We start from the raw sequence: 18846 nt of genomic DNA, 5'->3' as shown, positions 1-18846 counted from the left end.
GTTATGAATGTCTTTTGTTTGGAGCTGCACAAAAACCTCCCATTCCAACATGATCCATCTTGACTCTGCCAAAACCATAGGCTTGCCTCTCCACATGGGCTGAAGTCCCATCCAGGGGCTTTGCAGAAGGATTCTGCCACAATTCCAATATAGAATGACTCGAAAAACCTGGAAATCCGGACTCAGGTTGTATTTTAAGCTCACACTTTCCTCTGTATGAGGGGTGGAGGGGAACACAGCCAACTGAAGGGTTTGTACTGTTTGGAGAGAAAACTGGAGTAAAAGGTGATCATTTTGCCATCTATCGCAAACTCCAGCTGAACCACCAGGTGCTCATTCTGGAACCTCCTTGTGAAGGGACCTGTGGGCTTGCAGGTGTGCATGCGCTGAAATCATAGTCAGGGGTCTCTCAGCTTCGACGCAACTCTGGCACTGTCCCCTAGCCTTCATTGTATACTGACCAGAGGCTAATCCTCTGGTCTTTGGACCCGGCTGCCATGACTCTCCGGCAGGGGTCCCGATGGTCGGAGAAGGCGACGCAGAGCACCATGTCCGTGTGGTGCTGGAGGACAGCCAGCGGCTTCAGCCTCTTCCAGCCGAAAAGGCGGATGCGGTGGTCCCAGCCGGCCGACGCCACGATCTTGCGGTCCTCCCGGATGCGCAGGTGGGAGACCCCCGCGTTGACCAGCTGAACGCTATCCTGCAGCTAAGGAATCACAAAGACCGGATGTTGCGTTAGAGCCGGCGCAGCGCTACAAAGAAAACCATTCAAAGCGGACTGGCTGCTTTCAGGTGAGGTATCACACATGCTCCTGACACCGCTCATGCATTAACTGCAAGTGTGTTAATGACGCAAAAGGAAACACGGTTTCAGATGAGAGGGTGACAGACACTGGATGCTGCGCACAAAGGAAGCTTCCAATCACACATGTGCCACTGAGGAGTGAGAACAAGCCACACAAAGGGCCTTGCTGGTAACTTCCAAATTTAAATTGATCCTGACATGAATAATCTGCTGTTCTACAATGAATATTAAGTGTAATAAATAATTCCTGCATAATACCACACAGAAAATGATCACAGGACTAACGAGCTTAGCGAGTTCTTCAATTTTTCAGGTCTGTGTAAATCCACCCAACAAAAATAAAAAGAAGTCCATTCAGCCATCTTCAAACCGTCAGCTGACATGATGATTGAGGTTGAAATGGAGGGCTAAATTACTGTTGAACCTGGCAGGAGGAAATCCACGTAGCACTGGAGGGACTCAATCATCGGGCATAAAACATTAAGGCACGAGTTTCTGCGAGCAAATGTTTTTTGGACAACTATTTGGTTTGGAGCACAAGTGTTTCAAATGCACTGGCTCAGTTACCTTTGTCACTGCGTGAGACCATTCTGCTGAAATCTATGTTTGCAGAACTGTGTTTCTTTAAGCAGCTCTGATGAATTACTTGTGGCACTGAAAGATCTGGTCAACGGTAGAAGAGACCAATAAATACACAGAGGCGTAATGCTTGACGGCCAAACATTACTCCTCTCCGGGTTTTCTGTGATCTATGGCATCCTCGAGAAGGAATCCGTCTCGGTAACAGGTACACCGCGTCACATATAAAACACACCAGTCAGATGATTATCAATGGCTTCTTTCTGTGGGTGTTCTGGAGAGGCGTCAGGGAAAACACTACACGCCCCATCCACTATGTTCATCCTGCGTTCTGTGCACCTGGTTATCTGGCGAAATCAAGCTGGACAGCATAAAACTGACTTCATGCGCGGTGTCCTGGGAGAGCAATGATCCCGCTGCAGGGAAGACCGGGACGAATCAGTCCGCTCGCCCCAGCGCCTTGCGGAAAACCCACGACACTCAACACTGCCTACAGACAATACAATCTGGACACCTCCAAACCCAAGAAGGCAGAGAATGCAATGGACTTCAAGACAAGCACAGGAAGTATGTCTGATCAAATAACACCAGCACTCAACTAACTTTAATAACGCAATTTCCAATGCAACTGTTCTTGAGACAAGAGCAGATCAGACATCTGGGGGATGTCAATCGTGAACACGGTCTACTCCATGAAGACATTTTGATAGAAAAGCTGTTTGCACACTGCCGACTGCGCATCAGCTCTATAGGGTATGATATTGAGGTAAATGTCCTACATAAGAGGCATGTACAGTGAGCTACATCGCACTGGGCTCAATAATGAATTATACACTGTCATTTGGAACAGCGTTATTACCTCAGGTAGATGGTATGCCTGTACAGCTCCCCATCTGGTTTACATTACTGCCCTGATAATGATAGGTCCATGTGTCTATCTTTATTTGTTTTGCCTTGTTTTGTCTCCTATGGCTCGTGTTGGGTAGGTATTTATTGTATTAAGGGGTCAATCCCACGCATTAAATGGAAAAATGTAAACGGCTGTTTGTATAGCAATTGTTCATTCTTAATGCTCTCACTTTTCCTTTCTCTCTCCATCTTGGCCCCAGTTACTGACTTCTTAAAGTCCTCACCAAACATGGCTGGCCCTTCCATGCCACCATCCAACGAGAACATAGCTACCACCACAATTAATATCCACCATTAAAGCTAATATCATTAATAAAAACCATTTGTTCTCTTATGGGACTCCAGGCCTGCTGGAGACCCCCCCCCCCTCCATAACTTATAGCATTCCAGTCATCGGGAGGATCTGTCTTTAGTCATCATCATTCATTTCTCTGTTTGAATATTCCTCTCTGGTTCCAAAACACATTAGCCCTCTCTGCTTGCCAGTACTCCGAAAGAGCATGATTGCTTCAGCTGCAGAATACAGCTGGGGCTGAGCCTGTCCCTGGGTTATGCCTCATGGAGTCCAATAAAAGCGCATGTCGAGATGCTTTCTTGGCAACATCAATAAACGTTCAAAGGAAGTGATCACTCTGAATGGCTCCAGACTTGGCACAGCACTCTGACTTCATGCTCATGCGATCTCCCGAAACGTGCAATCGTCAACCGCCGACTAAAGGACGTGCGTCTCCACAGCACAGAGAGGGGTTGTGTTTGTGTTTTTGACACTCCCCAGTGCTGAACTGCTCTCTGGCACTGACAGATGGTAGATTTATGTCACCTGGGCTGTCAAACGCCATATAGAGAGACAGAGGGTGATTGCATCTGACAGGTGAGCAACTACCAGGATGATAAACTCTGAAACAGGACGTCACTAGCACAAACTAAAAGGGAGGAAAAAATCTTGCAGGAAATCGGAAAAAGTTGCCCACCACCCTCATTCCAGTTCAACCTTTAAGTCTTCAGAGGTGACCTCTTTTCACCATAGGCGGAATTATGTAAATCTCCTGATGTACAGGTGACTTTCTGCAGGTATCAATGACCTGGAGATGGTGCGCATTCTGTGGGCGGAAATGCTTGAGATAGCTGCGAGGAACACGGAGTTACACCTGTGGGAGCTGTCATCGTGTCTCACACGGCGCTCAGAGGCGGCCACGCCTGATTTGCGCTGCTGATCTCTCTGTCTCGAAAGCAGAGACCAGAGGAACCTGTCTCTGTCTGTTAGCGGTGCACGTCGGGGGGAGAGAAAGCTTAATCAGCAAGCTTACGCGTACACACACACACACACACACACACACACACACACACCCACGCACACACACACACACACCCCCACGCACACACACGCACGCACACACACACACACACACACAACCACACACACACAAACACGCACACGCACACACACACACACGCGCGCGCACACACACACACACGCCTGCATGCACGCACACACACACACACACACCCACACACCCACACACACAACCACACACACACACACACACACACTCACACTCACACACACAGAGACGTACTTGCACCCACAGCCACAAAGAGATAGACAGACACACAGAGAGGAAGAAGAGCGGGGGTGGGGGAAGGAATAATGAAAGCAAGACGCGCGCGACCAAATCCCGAGCCTGCCTATATTGGCTTGTGAGAAAAAGAAAAAAACATGTGCAATAAATTAAGCATGCAGCTCAGGGTATCCCCTCCCTTATCTGCAGTTGAAGCTGTCTGTTGATAAGTGCATTTCACAGCCCTCTTCCTCCCGGGGCGGACCCGAGCTCGGGCTCCTACTGTGTTCTGTCAAACTTAGTTTCCCTCGACCTCGGAATCGGGGCCGATCTTCCCCGCCGTTCCCGCTGCTCCACGGTCAGGGGAGTGATTTGTGGATCGGGCCCTGTGGCACTTGTAGCCTCTCGGTCTTTATTGCAGCCTCCCACTGTGAACTACTGTTCTCTTTATTGCAGATGTGTTTTTTGTTTGGTTAACAACCTCTAAGGTTTTGATATTTTTATTACCTCTCACGGGCCATCTATCAGCCCAGCAGATACTCAGTGCTGCAGCCTGAAAATACTTTTGTGGGAAGAATCCGAGATGGCTGTCTGGATGTCACAGCGCATTGCACTTAAGGATAATTTAAAAGCCCCGGTTGGAAACCTACGCAAATTTATTTTTTCCCCCTCTACCAGAATTATAAATGAAATCTTATTTTGTTTTTTAGCGGATGCAAAACAAACTAGAACAAATGGCACAGTTTCTCTTTTTGTCACTGAAGGAGGTCTGGTCCAGTGCTGCTGGAGACACAGCCACTGAAAAGCTGAGGGCTTGAAAGCGTTTCATACTCATGCGCTCATTTACAAAGAGCAATGTAAAGATTAACGCTTGCTTGCAGTGCAGATGACCAGCAGAGCAGTCGGATTCACCCTCCTTTGAATTTGAAGTGCAAATCTAAGATATCAGGCTGTTACTTTTGGTCATGAGCTCAAGCACACCATAGCAGCAAACAAGGTGCAAGGTTACAGAGGTAAAGTGCAGCCAGCGGGATGAGCTTTAGTCAGCAATGACACGAGTAAAAGGGTTAGGAGGAATACAGCAAGGCGCGTTACCCTTAGCTGGAGGTCTGGCCTCAGGGCAGCACTGCAACAACACTGTGTGGAGGCTGGTCTGGGGTGACACAGACGGGCTGGGCCCCGCCGCTGCATTGTAACCAGCGCCTGATTAATTACTCTGAGCCCTGCAGAAACTCCTCTTCGTGACTAAATATTTTCCCAGCGTATCAGAGCGTCAGAGCGCAGCCGGCGGGATGACATTCAAGGGGGGAGGGCTTTGGGGGGGTGGAGGGGGGGGCATTGGCCCTTCCTGACCTGGAGGCTCTGCTGTCCGTCAAGCGTCCAGGAGATGACGGCTCTCTCCGAGGAGCCCGAGATGCCTCTTAGCTTCACGGGGTCAAAGTCGAAGCACATGACGGGCTGGGGGTGGGCGGCCAGGCGGCTGAGTGGCTTCCTCTGGGACACGTCCCACAGGGTGAGTGAGCCGTCCTCGTATCCCGCCAGCAGCAGCGGGCCCTGCCCTGAGTCGGGCTGTGGAGAGAGGGAGAGAGGGAGAGAGGGAGAGGGGTCAAGAAGGGTGGGGGTGGGAGAGGGGGAGACAAATGGTAGATAAAAAGGACAGACAGAGAGAGAGGGAGAGGATGAAAAGAGGGGGAGAGCAGGAGTGAGGGAGAAGGGTCAAGAAAAGGATGAGGAGGTATCGTAGAGATTAGAGAGGGAGGAGAGAGAAAAACAGTAAAGAGCGGATAGAAAGGGAAATAAGGGGAAAGAGCGTGCAGAGAAAGAGGTTGCAGAAAGAGAGAGGGAGACAGAAGACGAGACAGAGAGGAAAGAGGGTAAAAAAGAGAGAGGAACAGAGAGTGAAAGACAGAGGCATAGAGAAGCACAGGAAGGAGGAGAGAGGTTCAGAGATACAGAAGCTCACAGTCACTTAGGCGAGCAGGGGTTATCTGAATGAGAGCACACCAGCGCTCCTCACCATAAATCAGACTCTCCTGCTGGCAGCCAATTACAGGGCTCATCACTTTACTCCTCATCTGTATCCTTTACAGGCTGTCCCGCTTTCCCTCAGAACACAGCAGAAATACGCTGTCCTGAAGACCCACACTAACAGAGCTTTTAAACTCCAATCTGTTACACACACACTCCCAGAGCCATTAAACTCCACAGTCTGTTACACACACATGCTCCCAGAGCATTCATACTCCACAGTCTGCTACACACATGCTCCTACAGCTTTCTTATACCGGTATAATTTGCCACATGCAAATGCATGCACACACACATACCCTACCATGTTCAAAACCCACTGTATTAAAGGGTGGTTCCATGATAAAAATAAAACCCTGGGGAAAGCGTGTGGTTGAGCCGTACTTGGTCCGGCATGCTTGGTGGATTCAACTTCATCTTTCCCTGTGGACTCATTATCACATTCATACAGAAACCACAAATGAATGTCAAACTCCAGCAACATTTTATCTTAAATGGTAAGTGCACTGTACAACTACAGATCATCTTGATAAATACTTTGACCTACATTGTAACAGACCTGTCCTTTTACATGTTTTTTTTTTCTTTCAAACAGCCATCTTGAATTGCATGCTTGGTGTGTAATGTAGCTTGTAAGGTCCCAGCAAATAATTCCTGCAAGGAGAGGGGAAGCAATGTGTGGAGGAATAGAGCTCGTAAATCAGTTCGGGGGATGAAAACATAAACTGAGGTGAGCTGATAAAAGGGGAGGCCTCCATATTTCACGGCGGCGCTGGAGGGAGGGGGCTGACGTCTGACGGAGCAGATTTACGGCGGAGGAGGTATGTTCGAACCCCCAGGGCTGGGCCAAGCGCCTTCCTCCCTGAAAGCAACTCTAACGCCGCTTCCATCCGCAAGTGCCGGGTCCTTTAACTACATGTGGCGTCAAATCACCTGGTGTCCGCTCAGAGAGAGAGAGAACGCCGATGCTGGGGTGAAAACGAGAAAGAGAACGCAGGCCGTCTGAGCTCAGGGGACGCTGTCGTTTTCCCAATCGCTGTGTAAAAGGAACGGTGCCGCGCACGTGCTTTCAAAACTGCAGAAGCGCCGCTGCTGCGTTTCGCCGCCGCGCTCCCTGAAGTGCCTCGCACAAAGCCGTGTCACGAATCCTTACACATCATCTGGCCCTGAGCGATAGTGCGCCCTGTATATTCATAGCTGTGGAGGGAAAATTCTTTCCATATGTGTAAGGGCCTGAATCTGAAGCTTCATTTTTTCTTCTTTAAGTCTGTGACCTTTTTTCACTTAATGGTATATGTTTTTTCCACCGCTTAAACAAATTATAGACAGAATCATGTATTCCTTATAAACACATCACTAACTACGATATTAAGAGATTAAAACAACAAATAAAAACAACTGAGAATCAATCCCCCTTGCCTCCCAGCTAGTTGTTAAGCATTACCTTCTGTTGCCCCGTGGCCCTTGCACTTCAGCTAAGTGTAGGAGCTCTTTGATTGATGATGTCACAGGGCAAAGGTCACGGAACCCTGGGTAGACACCTAATTCATTATATCCTCCGCAGGCCCTCTACAAGAGAGTGCTTTACTGGATTACAGCTCACACTTCAGGAAAAGATTCATCATTTACACAGCTGGCAAGATGAATGTGCTGGAATTGGGCCACAGCTGTAGAACGGGGCGTTCTACTGTAAGACAACAGTTGAGTGCTGCCAGCCTCACCAACACGCCTCATGCTGGTATTGCTGGAGTCTGTGTACTGCAGTGGTCTCTTCCCTCTCCTTTCTGTGGGAAAGGGCAGATAGCCTAGAGATTTTCCACACGGCTCTCTGGCCAGAGCTCGGCGCTACAGGCAGCGACGATTCCTCATAACATACTTGTCCATCGCTTCCACGGCCCGGGATGCACTGCTCGGGAGCTCCGCTGAATGACGACGGCGCGAGCAAAACAGGCGAAGGGCAGCACATACGGAACCAATCGCGGACCCAGGGGCTCGGTGATGTCATGGGCCGGGTGATGAGCTGAGAGTGATGGATATCTGTATAGGAACATTTCCCTCTCGCCAGCAGCCTCTGTTCACGTTAAAAGGCTCGCACGTCGTACATCACCGCGCCCCAGGGCCCACGTCTCCGGCCCACATATGGAGGCACTTTCTCCCCCTGGGCCGGAGCTCCGCGTCGTCCTCAATCAGCCGGGGGAGAGGAAGCAGGACGAGCAGGAGCTCATTTACCACGTGCCCTGCGCTCTGGCTTTCGGTCAGCGGAGGAGGGGAGGGAGGAGCGCGGGGCATTAAGGAAGGGGAAGCCAAACCGAAAGAAAGCGTTACTTAATATGGCATTTAATCCTCTCCAAAAGTCCAGCGGCTAGATCTTTAATGCCGACAATAAATCTGTTTGCAGGTCGCTGCCAACATGATGGAGGAGCGCAGCTCAGGGGCTGAGGGGCAGGGAGAAGGGAGCTTTTCTCGTGTTCGTCTCCAACTGATCCTCTTTCCTCTTCAGGGGCAACGAGGAGCAGAATGAGGTGCCGCAGACGCGGCTTGGGCAAGGGAAGTGCCGATCCAACATTTCTATACATTTACTCAGCAGAAGCTCCCATGCAGCGTGATTTACACATATTACAGTTTTTACATGTCAGCTGTTCATACAACTGGGCATTTACTGACGCAATTTAAGTTAAGTAAGTTGTCCAAGAGTGCAATGGTGGGAGCCTACCCGGAAATTGAATCGATGACCTTGGATTACAAGCCCTACTGCATTTTTTTCATACATTACATTTAGTCATTTAACTGACGCTATTATCCGGAGCGACATACTCCTAGCCATTAAGCTACAGCGATGTCATTAGACATTACGATAATCTCACGGACACCTGTAACGTGTTAACCGTGAGAGGACCACTTTAGCAAGCTCGTGCTCGCCCCCATCGCATTCTAAAACAGGAAACTTTACGAAATTTCCGCGCCGCGGCTGCAAGGTTTGCGGCGGCGCTGTTTGGTGTTTATGTAACTCGGCGGGCGCGGCGTGACAGTTACGTATTAGCTTGGCAGCACCATGAAAGGATAGAGCCTGACGTGATTGAATGTCACCTGGGCCTTTCACTTTGATGTCAGAGACTGCCTGCAGAGCATCCCATTAATATTGTGGGTTCTGCGTTCCTGGCAGACAACACTGAAACTACCTGCACCTCTGGAAAGAAAAAAAAGAGGGAGCAACACCAAGTAAAAACAAGCAGCTTTACAAAACGGCCTTTTTAATTTACTGTCACGGCCACACATTTTGCCGCCGGTCACTGAGCCAGACGCTTTCTGCTTTGCTTCCTGTTTGATTCTGTACCAGGTCCCCACCCTGCTATCAATTGACCAAGCTTCATTTACATGTTTGTGAAGAGGGGGGCGGGGGGGGGAGGGGGGGGGCATCAGGGGAATCATAAATACTAAGATATTAATTAACCATGATAATAATTACAGGCCTTTCTGATGGGAGGGAAAAAAACTGTTTACAAAACACCGGGCGGGCTTTTGGACACAGTTTGCAGCTGGTGGTTGATATATCGTTGCAAACCTCAGCCCTTCCAAAACAGGCTAATTACAGTGCCGGGACTGAGGATGAATTGAGAAACGCGCTGGAGGAAAAGAAGAAAAAAAAAAACGTCCCGAGACAGGTTGAACAATAAATCACGCGCAGTGTCTCCCTCGTATTTGTTGACGCGTCTATTACACTTCTTGTGGAGGGCCTCCCGCCAATCCGTTTTTAACTAATAAAAACAGGCGCTTTGAGGGAGCTAGAGAGAGGAGGTCTGGAAAAGCAGGCCGCTGCGCCAGTGCCATGAACTGGATGAACTCGGCTTTGTATGAAGCCTGTCTCTGAGACGGGGGGAGGGGGGGGGGGGGTTTCGGGCAGCACAGGTCCCTGTGACCGCCTAGGTACCACGGCGCTCCTTACCTGCCACAGTTTGACGCACATCAGCATCCCCCGATTGGCGTCGGCCTTCAGGGAACAGACCAGCGTCTTGCTGGGCACGTCGACAATGCTCACCTGTGTGGAGAGGCCTCTGGTCAAGCCCTCAGTGAAAACATGCAGAGACCTGCGTTCCTCTGCAGTGAGCTCACTCACTCACACACATCAGACCGGCATGCAACGGGCACCCGTGCAGACCTTCACCCACCCCACAGATGCAAAAATCAGTGCAGACAGCAATGGATTGTTGGCTGAAGGCTTTCAATTACAGTGTTTTTAAGCAGATCCTGAATAACTGAGGCCACGTATGGGCTAACGGCCAATTTCTTTCAGGCTCTGAAACGGAGCAAATCCATTCGGCTTTTTCAAGCTGCGACTTGGCTCCTTTGATTCCGAGTTGTGGGAGCATGCCCAATCATTTGCTTGTAAAACACAATAAAAAAGATAACCGTTTTCCTTTTTCATAAGAGCATTACAACCATCATTACTCTGACATCATCCGGCCACAACAGGTTTCCCTGCAGTCTATAATTAACACTTGTTATGTCGTCGCATTTTCGAGAGGTGGCTGCATTCACTTGGGTGCACAGAATAATGAAACCTTCCGTCTGCAAGGAAGGGAGGAAAAAATGTGACAATCAAACCTCAATTCAAGTTTGGCACCATTTCCGGAGCCGTAACGATCGAGATATATCCTCATTAAAAGCTAAACGAAACGTCTCGGTCCAAGGCGAATTCGTATTTTATCAGGTCGCCCCATCTGTGCCACGTTTACCTCAGGTTTCCTAACAAAGAGGGCATTAATGAATGCTTTCGCCTCAGGTGGAGTCTGCTCTCGTGTGGTGCACACACTCCCCATAAATAAAAAAAAAGCAACACCATTAATTAATGCTCCACAATGGGATAGCCCCCCTGGCAGAGATCTGCGGCTTGGTAAACATTAGCACTGCCAGCTGGGGAGGAAGCTGTTGATGTCACTCCTGCCTCTGGCCCAAATCAATCCCAGCATGCATTTCTTTTTTTTTTTCCCCTCCACGGATATGCGAAGTTTCGTGCCGAACTGATGGGGCACGATAGGGACGGGCGAGTGCCTCTGGTGCCCTTGTGAGGAACGGCGGAGGGGTGGGGGCGCACAATGGCATCATTGAAAGGCAGGGCCCATGGGCGCCCTGTCCCTCAGCCTGTCTGTCTCTGGTGGCCAGGGTCGGCGGAGGAGCGCGCAGGGGGGAGGGGGGATTGAATGACCGCGCGAGCCCTTTCATGTGAGGCGCCGTCAGAGCGGGACGCGTAACATGAATCTGGAGGTAATAAGGGGCGTCTGAAAAGTGGCCCAGCCCGTTCCCTCGCACGGCTCGCTGCTCCACGGCAGCCGAATGCGCTCCAAAACCGTCTCCAAGGCCACCCCCCCGGTCTTCACACAACAAGCCGTTTGCACTGAGGGCGGTTTAAATGCCAGCCGGCGTTCACAAATCATGAGCGGGAGCGCTGACTGGTGCGGGGGACGAATCCTAACGTGTGACGACACCCCATCATCACCTTCATCATCATCATCCTCCTCCTCACCTCCTCCATGGCAGCCGCAGGGTGTGCTAGCAGCCAGCGGCCGGGCTGGGTCTCCAGCAGGGAGCACTGGCAGAAACCCACGCTGCCAGTCAGGAAGGAGTCCGTCACGCTGCACCGGCCCCCGCTCAGGTCCCAGGTGCACACCTGCATGTCCCGGCCCTGACTTTACACACACACTGGCACTGTGTCAGTGAGGGAACCACTCTCACCCATGCAGGTGTATAGACATGAATAGATTATCTTAATATAAATGAACAGACATACTATTAGAAAAACCACAAAGATCTACTTCATGGGACCCAGCATTTGTGACACCACATTTGTTAAACATCACAGTCACATGGTTTCAGCTTTTCATTACGACAAAAACTGGTTTATATATGGAGCCAGATGAGAGTTCATTTTACCAATGCAAAGACTTTTTTTTGATGAAGTTGATGCATGCACTTTTTGAAACATGTTTTGGAAAGCACAGCATACACCATGGTATTCTTTAACCCCAGTCTCACTGTTCTAAATGACTGTATATATTGGAAACTACTGGACTTTCAAATGGAAAGGACAAAATGGTTGACAAACTATCAGTCAATTAAAAAGAAAAAAAAAACACTTAAAAAATTAAAAGCAGAACACCACTGATGAGCAGGACTATGCGGCCAGAGTTGGTGAGCTGGTAGATTACCTGATGAGAGTGTTTCTTGAGTTGAGCGTGCTCAGCCAGATCACAGATGCCCCTCCGTGGCCTTCTAAAACCCTCTCAGCTCGTCTGGTTGTTAGGTTCCATATGTGGACAGCCCCCTTGGAAGAGCTGGAACACAGGAACCCACCAGGGTCATTACAACAATGCTGTTCACGATTCCAGCAGCGTTATTTACACCTCACTTCAAAATGGGCCTTTGAAGGTGATTTTTGTCAAATAATGTAAATTGGAAAAAAACACTTATATAACCAGCTCATATACCTATCTCCATACAGACACACAGCTAAATGTACCAATAAATCTGACAAGCCATTGCTTGTTCTTTACTGCTGTATATACATGAAGACACAAGGAGGAGCAAAAACCCTTCCTAATCCAGTAACATAGGCCCAGATAATTCAGTTACAACATACTGTAACCTTATATAGGTAACATCTGAAACCGGTACCACTCATAGCTTGCAACATTCTTCCACTGGTCAAACTCTCTTGATGCTAAGATGTGCCATGAACGTAGCAGAAATCGTTATATGCAGTCTGGAGCATCTCCCTCTGACAGTGTGAAGACAGATGTTTTTTCTGAATGGTGATATTACTGGTGCAGGAGCAAAGGGTATAAAGAAAGCCACAGCAGTGCCATACCGTGGCCCAACAAGGCCCTCGACACTTACCCGGAGAAGAGCAGCGGGGGGTCTGGATCCTTGCAGCAGAAGTGCAGGGTGTTGACTTGGGCCCCTGACCCTCGCAGGGTGAACTGAGGTGCGGGTGGAGGGTGTGCCATCACTGGGAAGCACTCTGGCAGGTACTCAGCAATCAGCCATGTCTCACCCAGGACCTGAGCATATATATATATATATATATACATGGGAAAAGTCAGAAATCGGAAAATGCAGTGTGGTTTGACTAAGCAGGAGGGATACAACTGGCTTTTCAAACTGTACCCTGACTCATTGTTTTCTAATAATACTAATGTGACATTTACTGATTAAAATAAAGCCAGTGAACAGTGTTTGTATGGTAATTACAATATGTGGTATCAATTCACTAACATGAACATGTGCATTGCAGGAAATGTCATGACCATATTATATATAGGTTGAAAATGAGTTCACCCCCAAACTGCAGTTGTCTACATTGAATCAAAGCTTTGTCCCTGCAGCTGTTGCAACTTGGGCTCAAACCAACATTACCAGAGTCAAAAGGCTGTTGATACCAGGTCTGCCATTTCTGTGATTTGGGTCAATGTCTTGAGTCTATTCCAGACTGAGCTGATTAGCTATTCTTCTGTTGCCAGAATTTGACAGAGTGCCAAGAGGAATGACATGATTAAAGCATGCGTCCATTTTAAAAGCAACAAATTAGCAAATATAAATGCACTCAAAGCAGAATTTGTCTAAGGATTATAATTCTTTTTCAGAAATGTTAATGTTTCAATTCATATTATTTAAATGAAATTAATTACATCTTTACATCTAGGGAATCTAGTTTGCCATAAATATAAATAAACCCTTTGGGCAAGGAGTGAAGAAACTGCATATGACAGATTTTTTTTTTCATCTTCAATGAAAAGAGCTATTACCCAATACTCCATAAATCACCCACCAGACAAGTTAATTACTGTAAACAGAAAGATATTCGGGCCCTTATAACTTTATTTTTATCAACAGGACGTTTCAAAGGACAGCAGCAAACAAGCTTTTATGTGCACTGTAGGCAGGGCTACGCTGGAAACCCAGTCAACCGCAAAAATGCAGGAGGAAATTATGTGTCAATGTCTAATCACATGGAAATGTTGATATATGACTGACTCTCTTCCCGACAGCATCACAGAACAGACATACAAACACATAAAAAATGCAAACCTGTAGTTTAAGATGATGGTAAAACAGGACTGCAGCTATTTTCGTGCTTCGAAGGTCACCTGAGCTTAGGAGGCCTCCGGTTTTCCCATTTTTATTTGTAATAACCCCCAACGCACCCTTAGTCATCACACGCTGAAACTAGACCCAAAGGTATTTTAGCAAACCTCATTTCAGGAGGTTAGTGGTTAAATTGTCCATGTTAATCTGTCAAGCAGAGACAGGCCTTGGTCCAGCCTTCCAAATTAACAAAAGGGCACCAGAGTGCCCTCTGAGTCTAACCTCTCTCAATGAGGAGAGTCATTGAAACCTCTCCCCTCCCATAACAGATACGGGATACCCATTACTGTCGCTGCCCCCTGTCACAAAAACCCTGGCCTGAGAGAAAGGAGCCTTTTCTGCCTCTGGACCTTGGAGCCAGATTCACTGGCTTTTTACATGCTCACAGTTCCACTGCACTTGAACACGCAGCCTGGAAATGTAAAGAATGAAACAGCAACAACAGTGATTTCTTCATGCCAGCAAGCCCAAAGGTACTTCTTCGGGGGGGAGGAGGGGAATGCATTCCATTGTCAGTGTTGTATTTGACAAGGAGGTTTCTCAGAATAAAAGGCGGATTAATGTGCCCTTATTGTACTCTGATGGTCCCCCCCCCACCCCCCAACCCACCCCCACCCGCCAGAGCCAGAAGGCCGCAACGCTCTGGTCTGTGTGTGCAGGTTTTCGTTGTGCAAACACCACGTCTGAACACATTCCGCTCCTGGTGGCGCTGTGTCAATCAGGGGCACTGCGTCAACTGACAGAGTTGTGAGTGGCGCCCTCAGGCCCACGCCCCAAACAGCCCAGGGCACCTGGCGACATGCCAGAGGTGGCGGCCGTTTCCGCCCCGTCTGCGTGAAGGTGCCTCTCACCGCTTTGTTATATCAAGCCCTTCTCGGCCCATTCTCTTCAGCCTTAGCTGTCTGTCTGCTTTTCCACAATTGTCAGTATGCCAGGTTCCCAATACCATGAAGGTGATCCACCAAAACATACACACAGTACAACCTGAAGAGACTGGGGGGACAGGAAAATCTGAGGAAAGTCTCCTTATGCCTGATTGGTGCTAACCTTTGAATGCCCCATGTGCCCTCTGAATCAAAAAATCCTTGAGTTCACCAAAGCACATTTTCCTACAACAGAGCCTTATTATAGCAAACATTACCAAACCAAATACCGCAGGTCACATGCAGGTTCCAAATGCAATTTCAGGTGTGTGGAGTCAGCTCTTTCAGTTGAGCTATGCTGACATGGAGCATTGTGGCCACACTGCTGTGGGTTTTAATAAAGAGAAAGTCCTGTTCATAATGAAGGAACAGTAGATAACCATAGAAGAGTGGGTCAGAGTACCTGCCATTCACCTGCAGGGTTCCAAGATTAACGTTTCATTAAATATGCCCGTGTAACAAAAAACATTTTTTAAAGCAAAAGCGGATTAGTAATTAAACTCATGGACTGGGAGAAATAAATGGACTGGCTGATTAATAAACTCCCATATAACCGCCTGTCCCAGTGGGAAGAGACAGGGAAGATTGAGGTTTTCTGGTCCCGCTGTAACAGATAAGACAGCTCTCGTAATCTGACTCTAAGTCTCTGGATAAAGGCAGTTTGTCTCTTCTTGGCCCATCTGTCAACACCTCCTTGGTAATTAGGCCTAATTATGAGAGAGAGTTCGCTTCCCCTTCATGTTATTAAATAAGAGGCAGGTTTGCCGGCCAGGTATCTTTCAACACCAGCAAGGGGCTGGCGACCTTCAGATCAAACAAAGCTACTATCCGTGCCCCCTGGTTTGCTTTTTTACACGGGGGGGGGGGACACAAGTCATTTTAATGTGGGCTTCAAAGATTGAGAATAAGCTGTCCACATTCCATACCTGGCTCTTTGGAGTTGGTATCATGTGATAGGCAGCTACCCACCCGAACTGCCCTCTGTCATATTCTGCCATTCATAAATAAGACCCGGACACACAGAACACAAAGAGTTGTTATGGAAACTATATGCCCACATTGACAAACCCTATTATCCTGAGTCGGAGCTGGAATGGTTCCTCTGACATGCTCATTATCCCATGTGAGAACAACACATCCTGAAAGGCTCTGCAGGGGAAATGGAAACCTCCATGCCGGTTACACACAAATTTATGTATTCAGATTAATAATACAGTCGAAGGAAAATACTTAAAAGAAATGAGAATAAAAATAACCCAATTAATGGGCTAGCATTAAAAAAGCAATTAGTGCCACGTTGAGAAAGCCAAACCCAGGGAGAGTGTTTGGCTAGACATGTTCCATTTTTATGAATTAACTATTCACAGACCATAATGTGTGCTTAGTATGTACAACAAAACACTTTCCCTGGGGTTCATTGTCAAAAATGAATTTTTACCATGCTTGATTTACATTTTTATCATTTAGCAGATGCTCTTATTCACAGTGACTTACATAGGTTACAGTTTTTTTTTTACATGTTGTCTGTTTATACAGCTGGATATTCACTGAGGCAATTCTGTGATAAGTACCTCAGGGTACTTCCCAACAGTACAGCAGCAGTGCACCAGGGGGGAATCGAACAAGCAACCATTCAGTTACAAGCCCTGCTCCTCACCACTACTACACACTGCCACCCATTTTTTTATCAATTTAAAACTCAAATTACATATTAACGATAAATTTTGTGGCAAATGACAGATTTGTACAGAACACCACAATGTGCCCCTTACGGCAAATAAATTCACGGTTCAGATTTTTGGTTTCTACTTCAGTAGTATGAGCAACCAACTTGACCAAGACCATATTTTAACCATTAGTCATTCTATTCTCCATTGAAATGGGTTATCACATCTTATCTCGTCTCTCCCTTTCTGTTTCTTCATGTGCATTTCCACTTCATTGGGGGCATATTGACTTTTTATCCATTACGCAGCTTTTCTCCCCGAGTTAGCAGACCCCCAAAAGTCAAATTCTCTTGAGGAGGAAACAATTTTTCTGAATAGGAGCCCAAGTCTATTATAAAGTCCGGTTAAATAAACAAAGTAGGAAGTGTTAAGGCCACACACCCCTTATTGTGCACCCGAACACTGGGGGAATTTGGGCTGGAAAAACACGCCAGTGGAAGATAGGGGGTGAAGTCAGACACAAGCATGCCCACGCCCACTGTCACTCACAGCACCAGAAGGGGAAGAGGTGGCATTGTTCCAGTCAATGGCATGAGTGCTGTGCAGGGGCCGGGGCAGATAAGGGCTGAATGCCGACCTGATCTCATTGGAGCCACTGATGGAGCACTTTGTCAGTGCATCTTGATTTAGGAGGAACACTGCTAAGAGCCAACAAACAGGCCCGCAGGTCCTTCTTTCTTATCTGTTAGCATTATCACCAATTTCCTCCTGCAGGTGTTCTACAGGACACATCAGCAAGGGAAGAGGACATGGAGCTGACCTGTAATCAGAGTCTCCCTGCTGTCAACACACCAGCTCTAAACTATGAAGAGTTAAACGAATCTCTGCTGGCGACAGTAACACTGACAGCTTCATCACAGTGACAACAAGCTGCATCCGGTTGATGCAAAACACTGTCTAATTTAATGTTTTTCATTGTGTTACGCTTCCCATAATTCAGTTAAATTCACATAAAAGGACAAAGTATTAAACGAAAATGACGTGAATTGCACCTGGTGAGCAAACGGTTTTATTGCACTAAGTGACAATTTGATTACTCAACCTACGCAAATACGCACCAATACAACTGCCGAGTAACGTGGTTAATTAGCGTTTCATACCGCAGTCACAAGTTGCTTTGGGTTATAACGGTGAAAGGACATCATCCGGTTTCACCGGCTTTGTAGTAAAGTAGTAAATTAGCTGGCAGCTATTTATGAATGAATCGATGCAGTAGCACTTTTAGGTTACTAAACAGTCAGGCTGTAGGAGAACAACTAAATCGGCCAGCTAACTACATAAACAATGGCTAGCTAATGTACCAGGAAGGCGGAGAACAAAACTCAACAAGCTAGTACAAACCTCGTGATTCCGTTTGGTTAATTATGTGTTCCAAAGGTCGATCCCTCTGTAAGGGGAAAACAAACAGTGACATTTATGACTGACATTTCATAGCTATGTTGTGTCTTTAAAATGTTCTTGATTGGGAAGGCAACTAGCTAGCTAGCTAGCTAGCGAGCTTGAATATCCAAAACAAATGAAAATACGTGCCCCTTAAACAACTGAACAACTTAAATCTTTAGAAACAACACAGGAGAGTTTATTACGTTATACCATATAATTCGTATAACCCTTTAATACCGAAAACTACGTGTAAACTTCGCATACTGATGGGATACACACGTTTGCCTATTTTGTTTCCGTTGTAAAACCTTCAGCCGGCGGCAGAGGGATAACTCGTGGGAAAGAAAATATGCGACAATGAACTTGAAGGACCCACACGAGGAAAGGCAAGGCGTCTGTAAGAGTGCCTGAGTGTTAAGGCCGTCTTCAAATGAGATAATTGTCTTTATCGTTTTTCCTCTCTTGTTCATTTTGAAGTGTATAATTTTTTTTTTTTTTTTGAAAAGTAAGATGCTTAGAGATGGTATTCCATATAAATGTAATCAATGCCGTTTACAATAACTTTCATATTTTCAAATTTGCACAAACTCAGAATTACTAATCGTTGTGAAATTTTGATATATTTTGTGCATACATTAATTTTAAATGAATAATTTAAAATGTACATTCAAATAAATAACACTTGTTATAGTGACGATGTATGTTAAATGTTATACATTTGTTATTACATAACAGATTGCAAAGTTTAAGATGCATTACAACACTCTCTGTCTTCTCTACACAAATTAAGTGTA

The 18846-nt window shown here is 47.1% G+C and overlaps 1 protein-coding gene across 1 annotated transcript; it reads right to left on the bottom strand.

Annotated features, from left to right (window-relative positions):
* Positions 1-232: 232 nt before the first annotated feature.
* Positions 233-18396, bottom strand: gnb1l (guanine nucleotide binding protein (G protein), beta polypeptide 1-like). The gene is made up of 8 exons (XM_036527501.1): positions 18332-18396; positions 18011-18056; positions 12772-12935; positions 12084-12209; positions 11402-11564; positions 9824-9916; positions 5206-5421; positions 233-706 (listed from the first exon to the last, which is right to left on the bottom strand). Exons 3-8 carry the CDS (start codon positions 12879-12881, stop codon positions 440-442), a joined length of 975 nt encoding a protein of 324 aa, XP_036383394.1. The 5' UTR covers positions 12882-12935; positions 18011-18056; positions 18332-18396; the 3' UTR covers positions 233-439.
* Positions 18397-18846: the final 450 nt, after the last annotated feature.

Source organism: Megalops cyprinoides, chromosome 4 (genome assembly GCF_013368585.1).
Source record: "Megalops cyprinoides isolate fMegCyp1 chromosome 4, fMegCyp1.pri, whole genome shotgun sequence".
Classification (NCBI taxonomy): Eukaryota; Metazoa; Chordata; class Actinopteri; order Elopiformes; family Megalopidae; genus Megalops; species Megalops cyprinoides.
The sequence above is the reverse complement of the archived record's forward strand: the minus strand, read 5'-3'. Positions and strand labels throughout refer to the sequence as shown.

Bases quoted from the DNA above. Each gene is read 5' to 3' on its own strand.
- gnb1l (XM_036527501.1), bottom strand. From the start codon at position 12,881: ATGGCACACCCTCCACCCGCACCTCAGTTCACCCTGCGAGGGTCAGGG. The intron at 9,917-11,401 runs GTGAGGAGGAGG...CTCTCCACACAG, and splicing joins CTGCGGCTGCCATGGAGGAG to GTGAGCATTGTCGACGTGCC. The intron at 5,422-9,823 runs GTAAGGAGCGCC...CTCTCTCCACAG, and splicing joins TGTGCGTCAAACTGTGGCAG to CCCGACTCAGGGCAGGGCCC.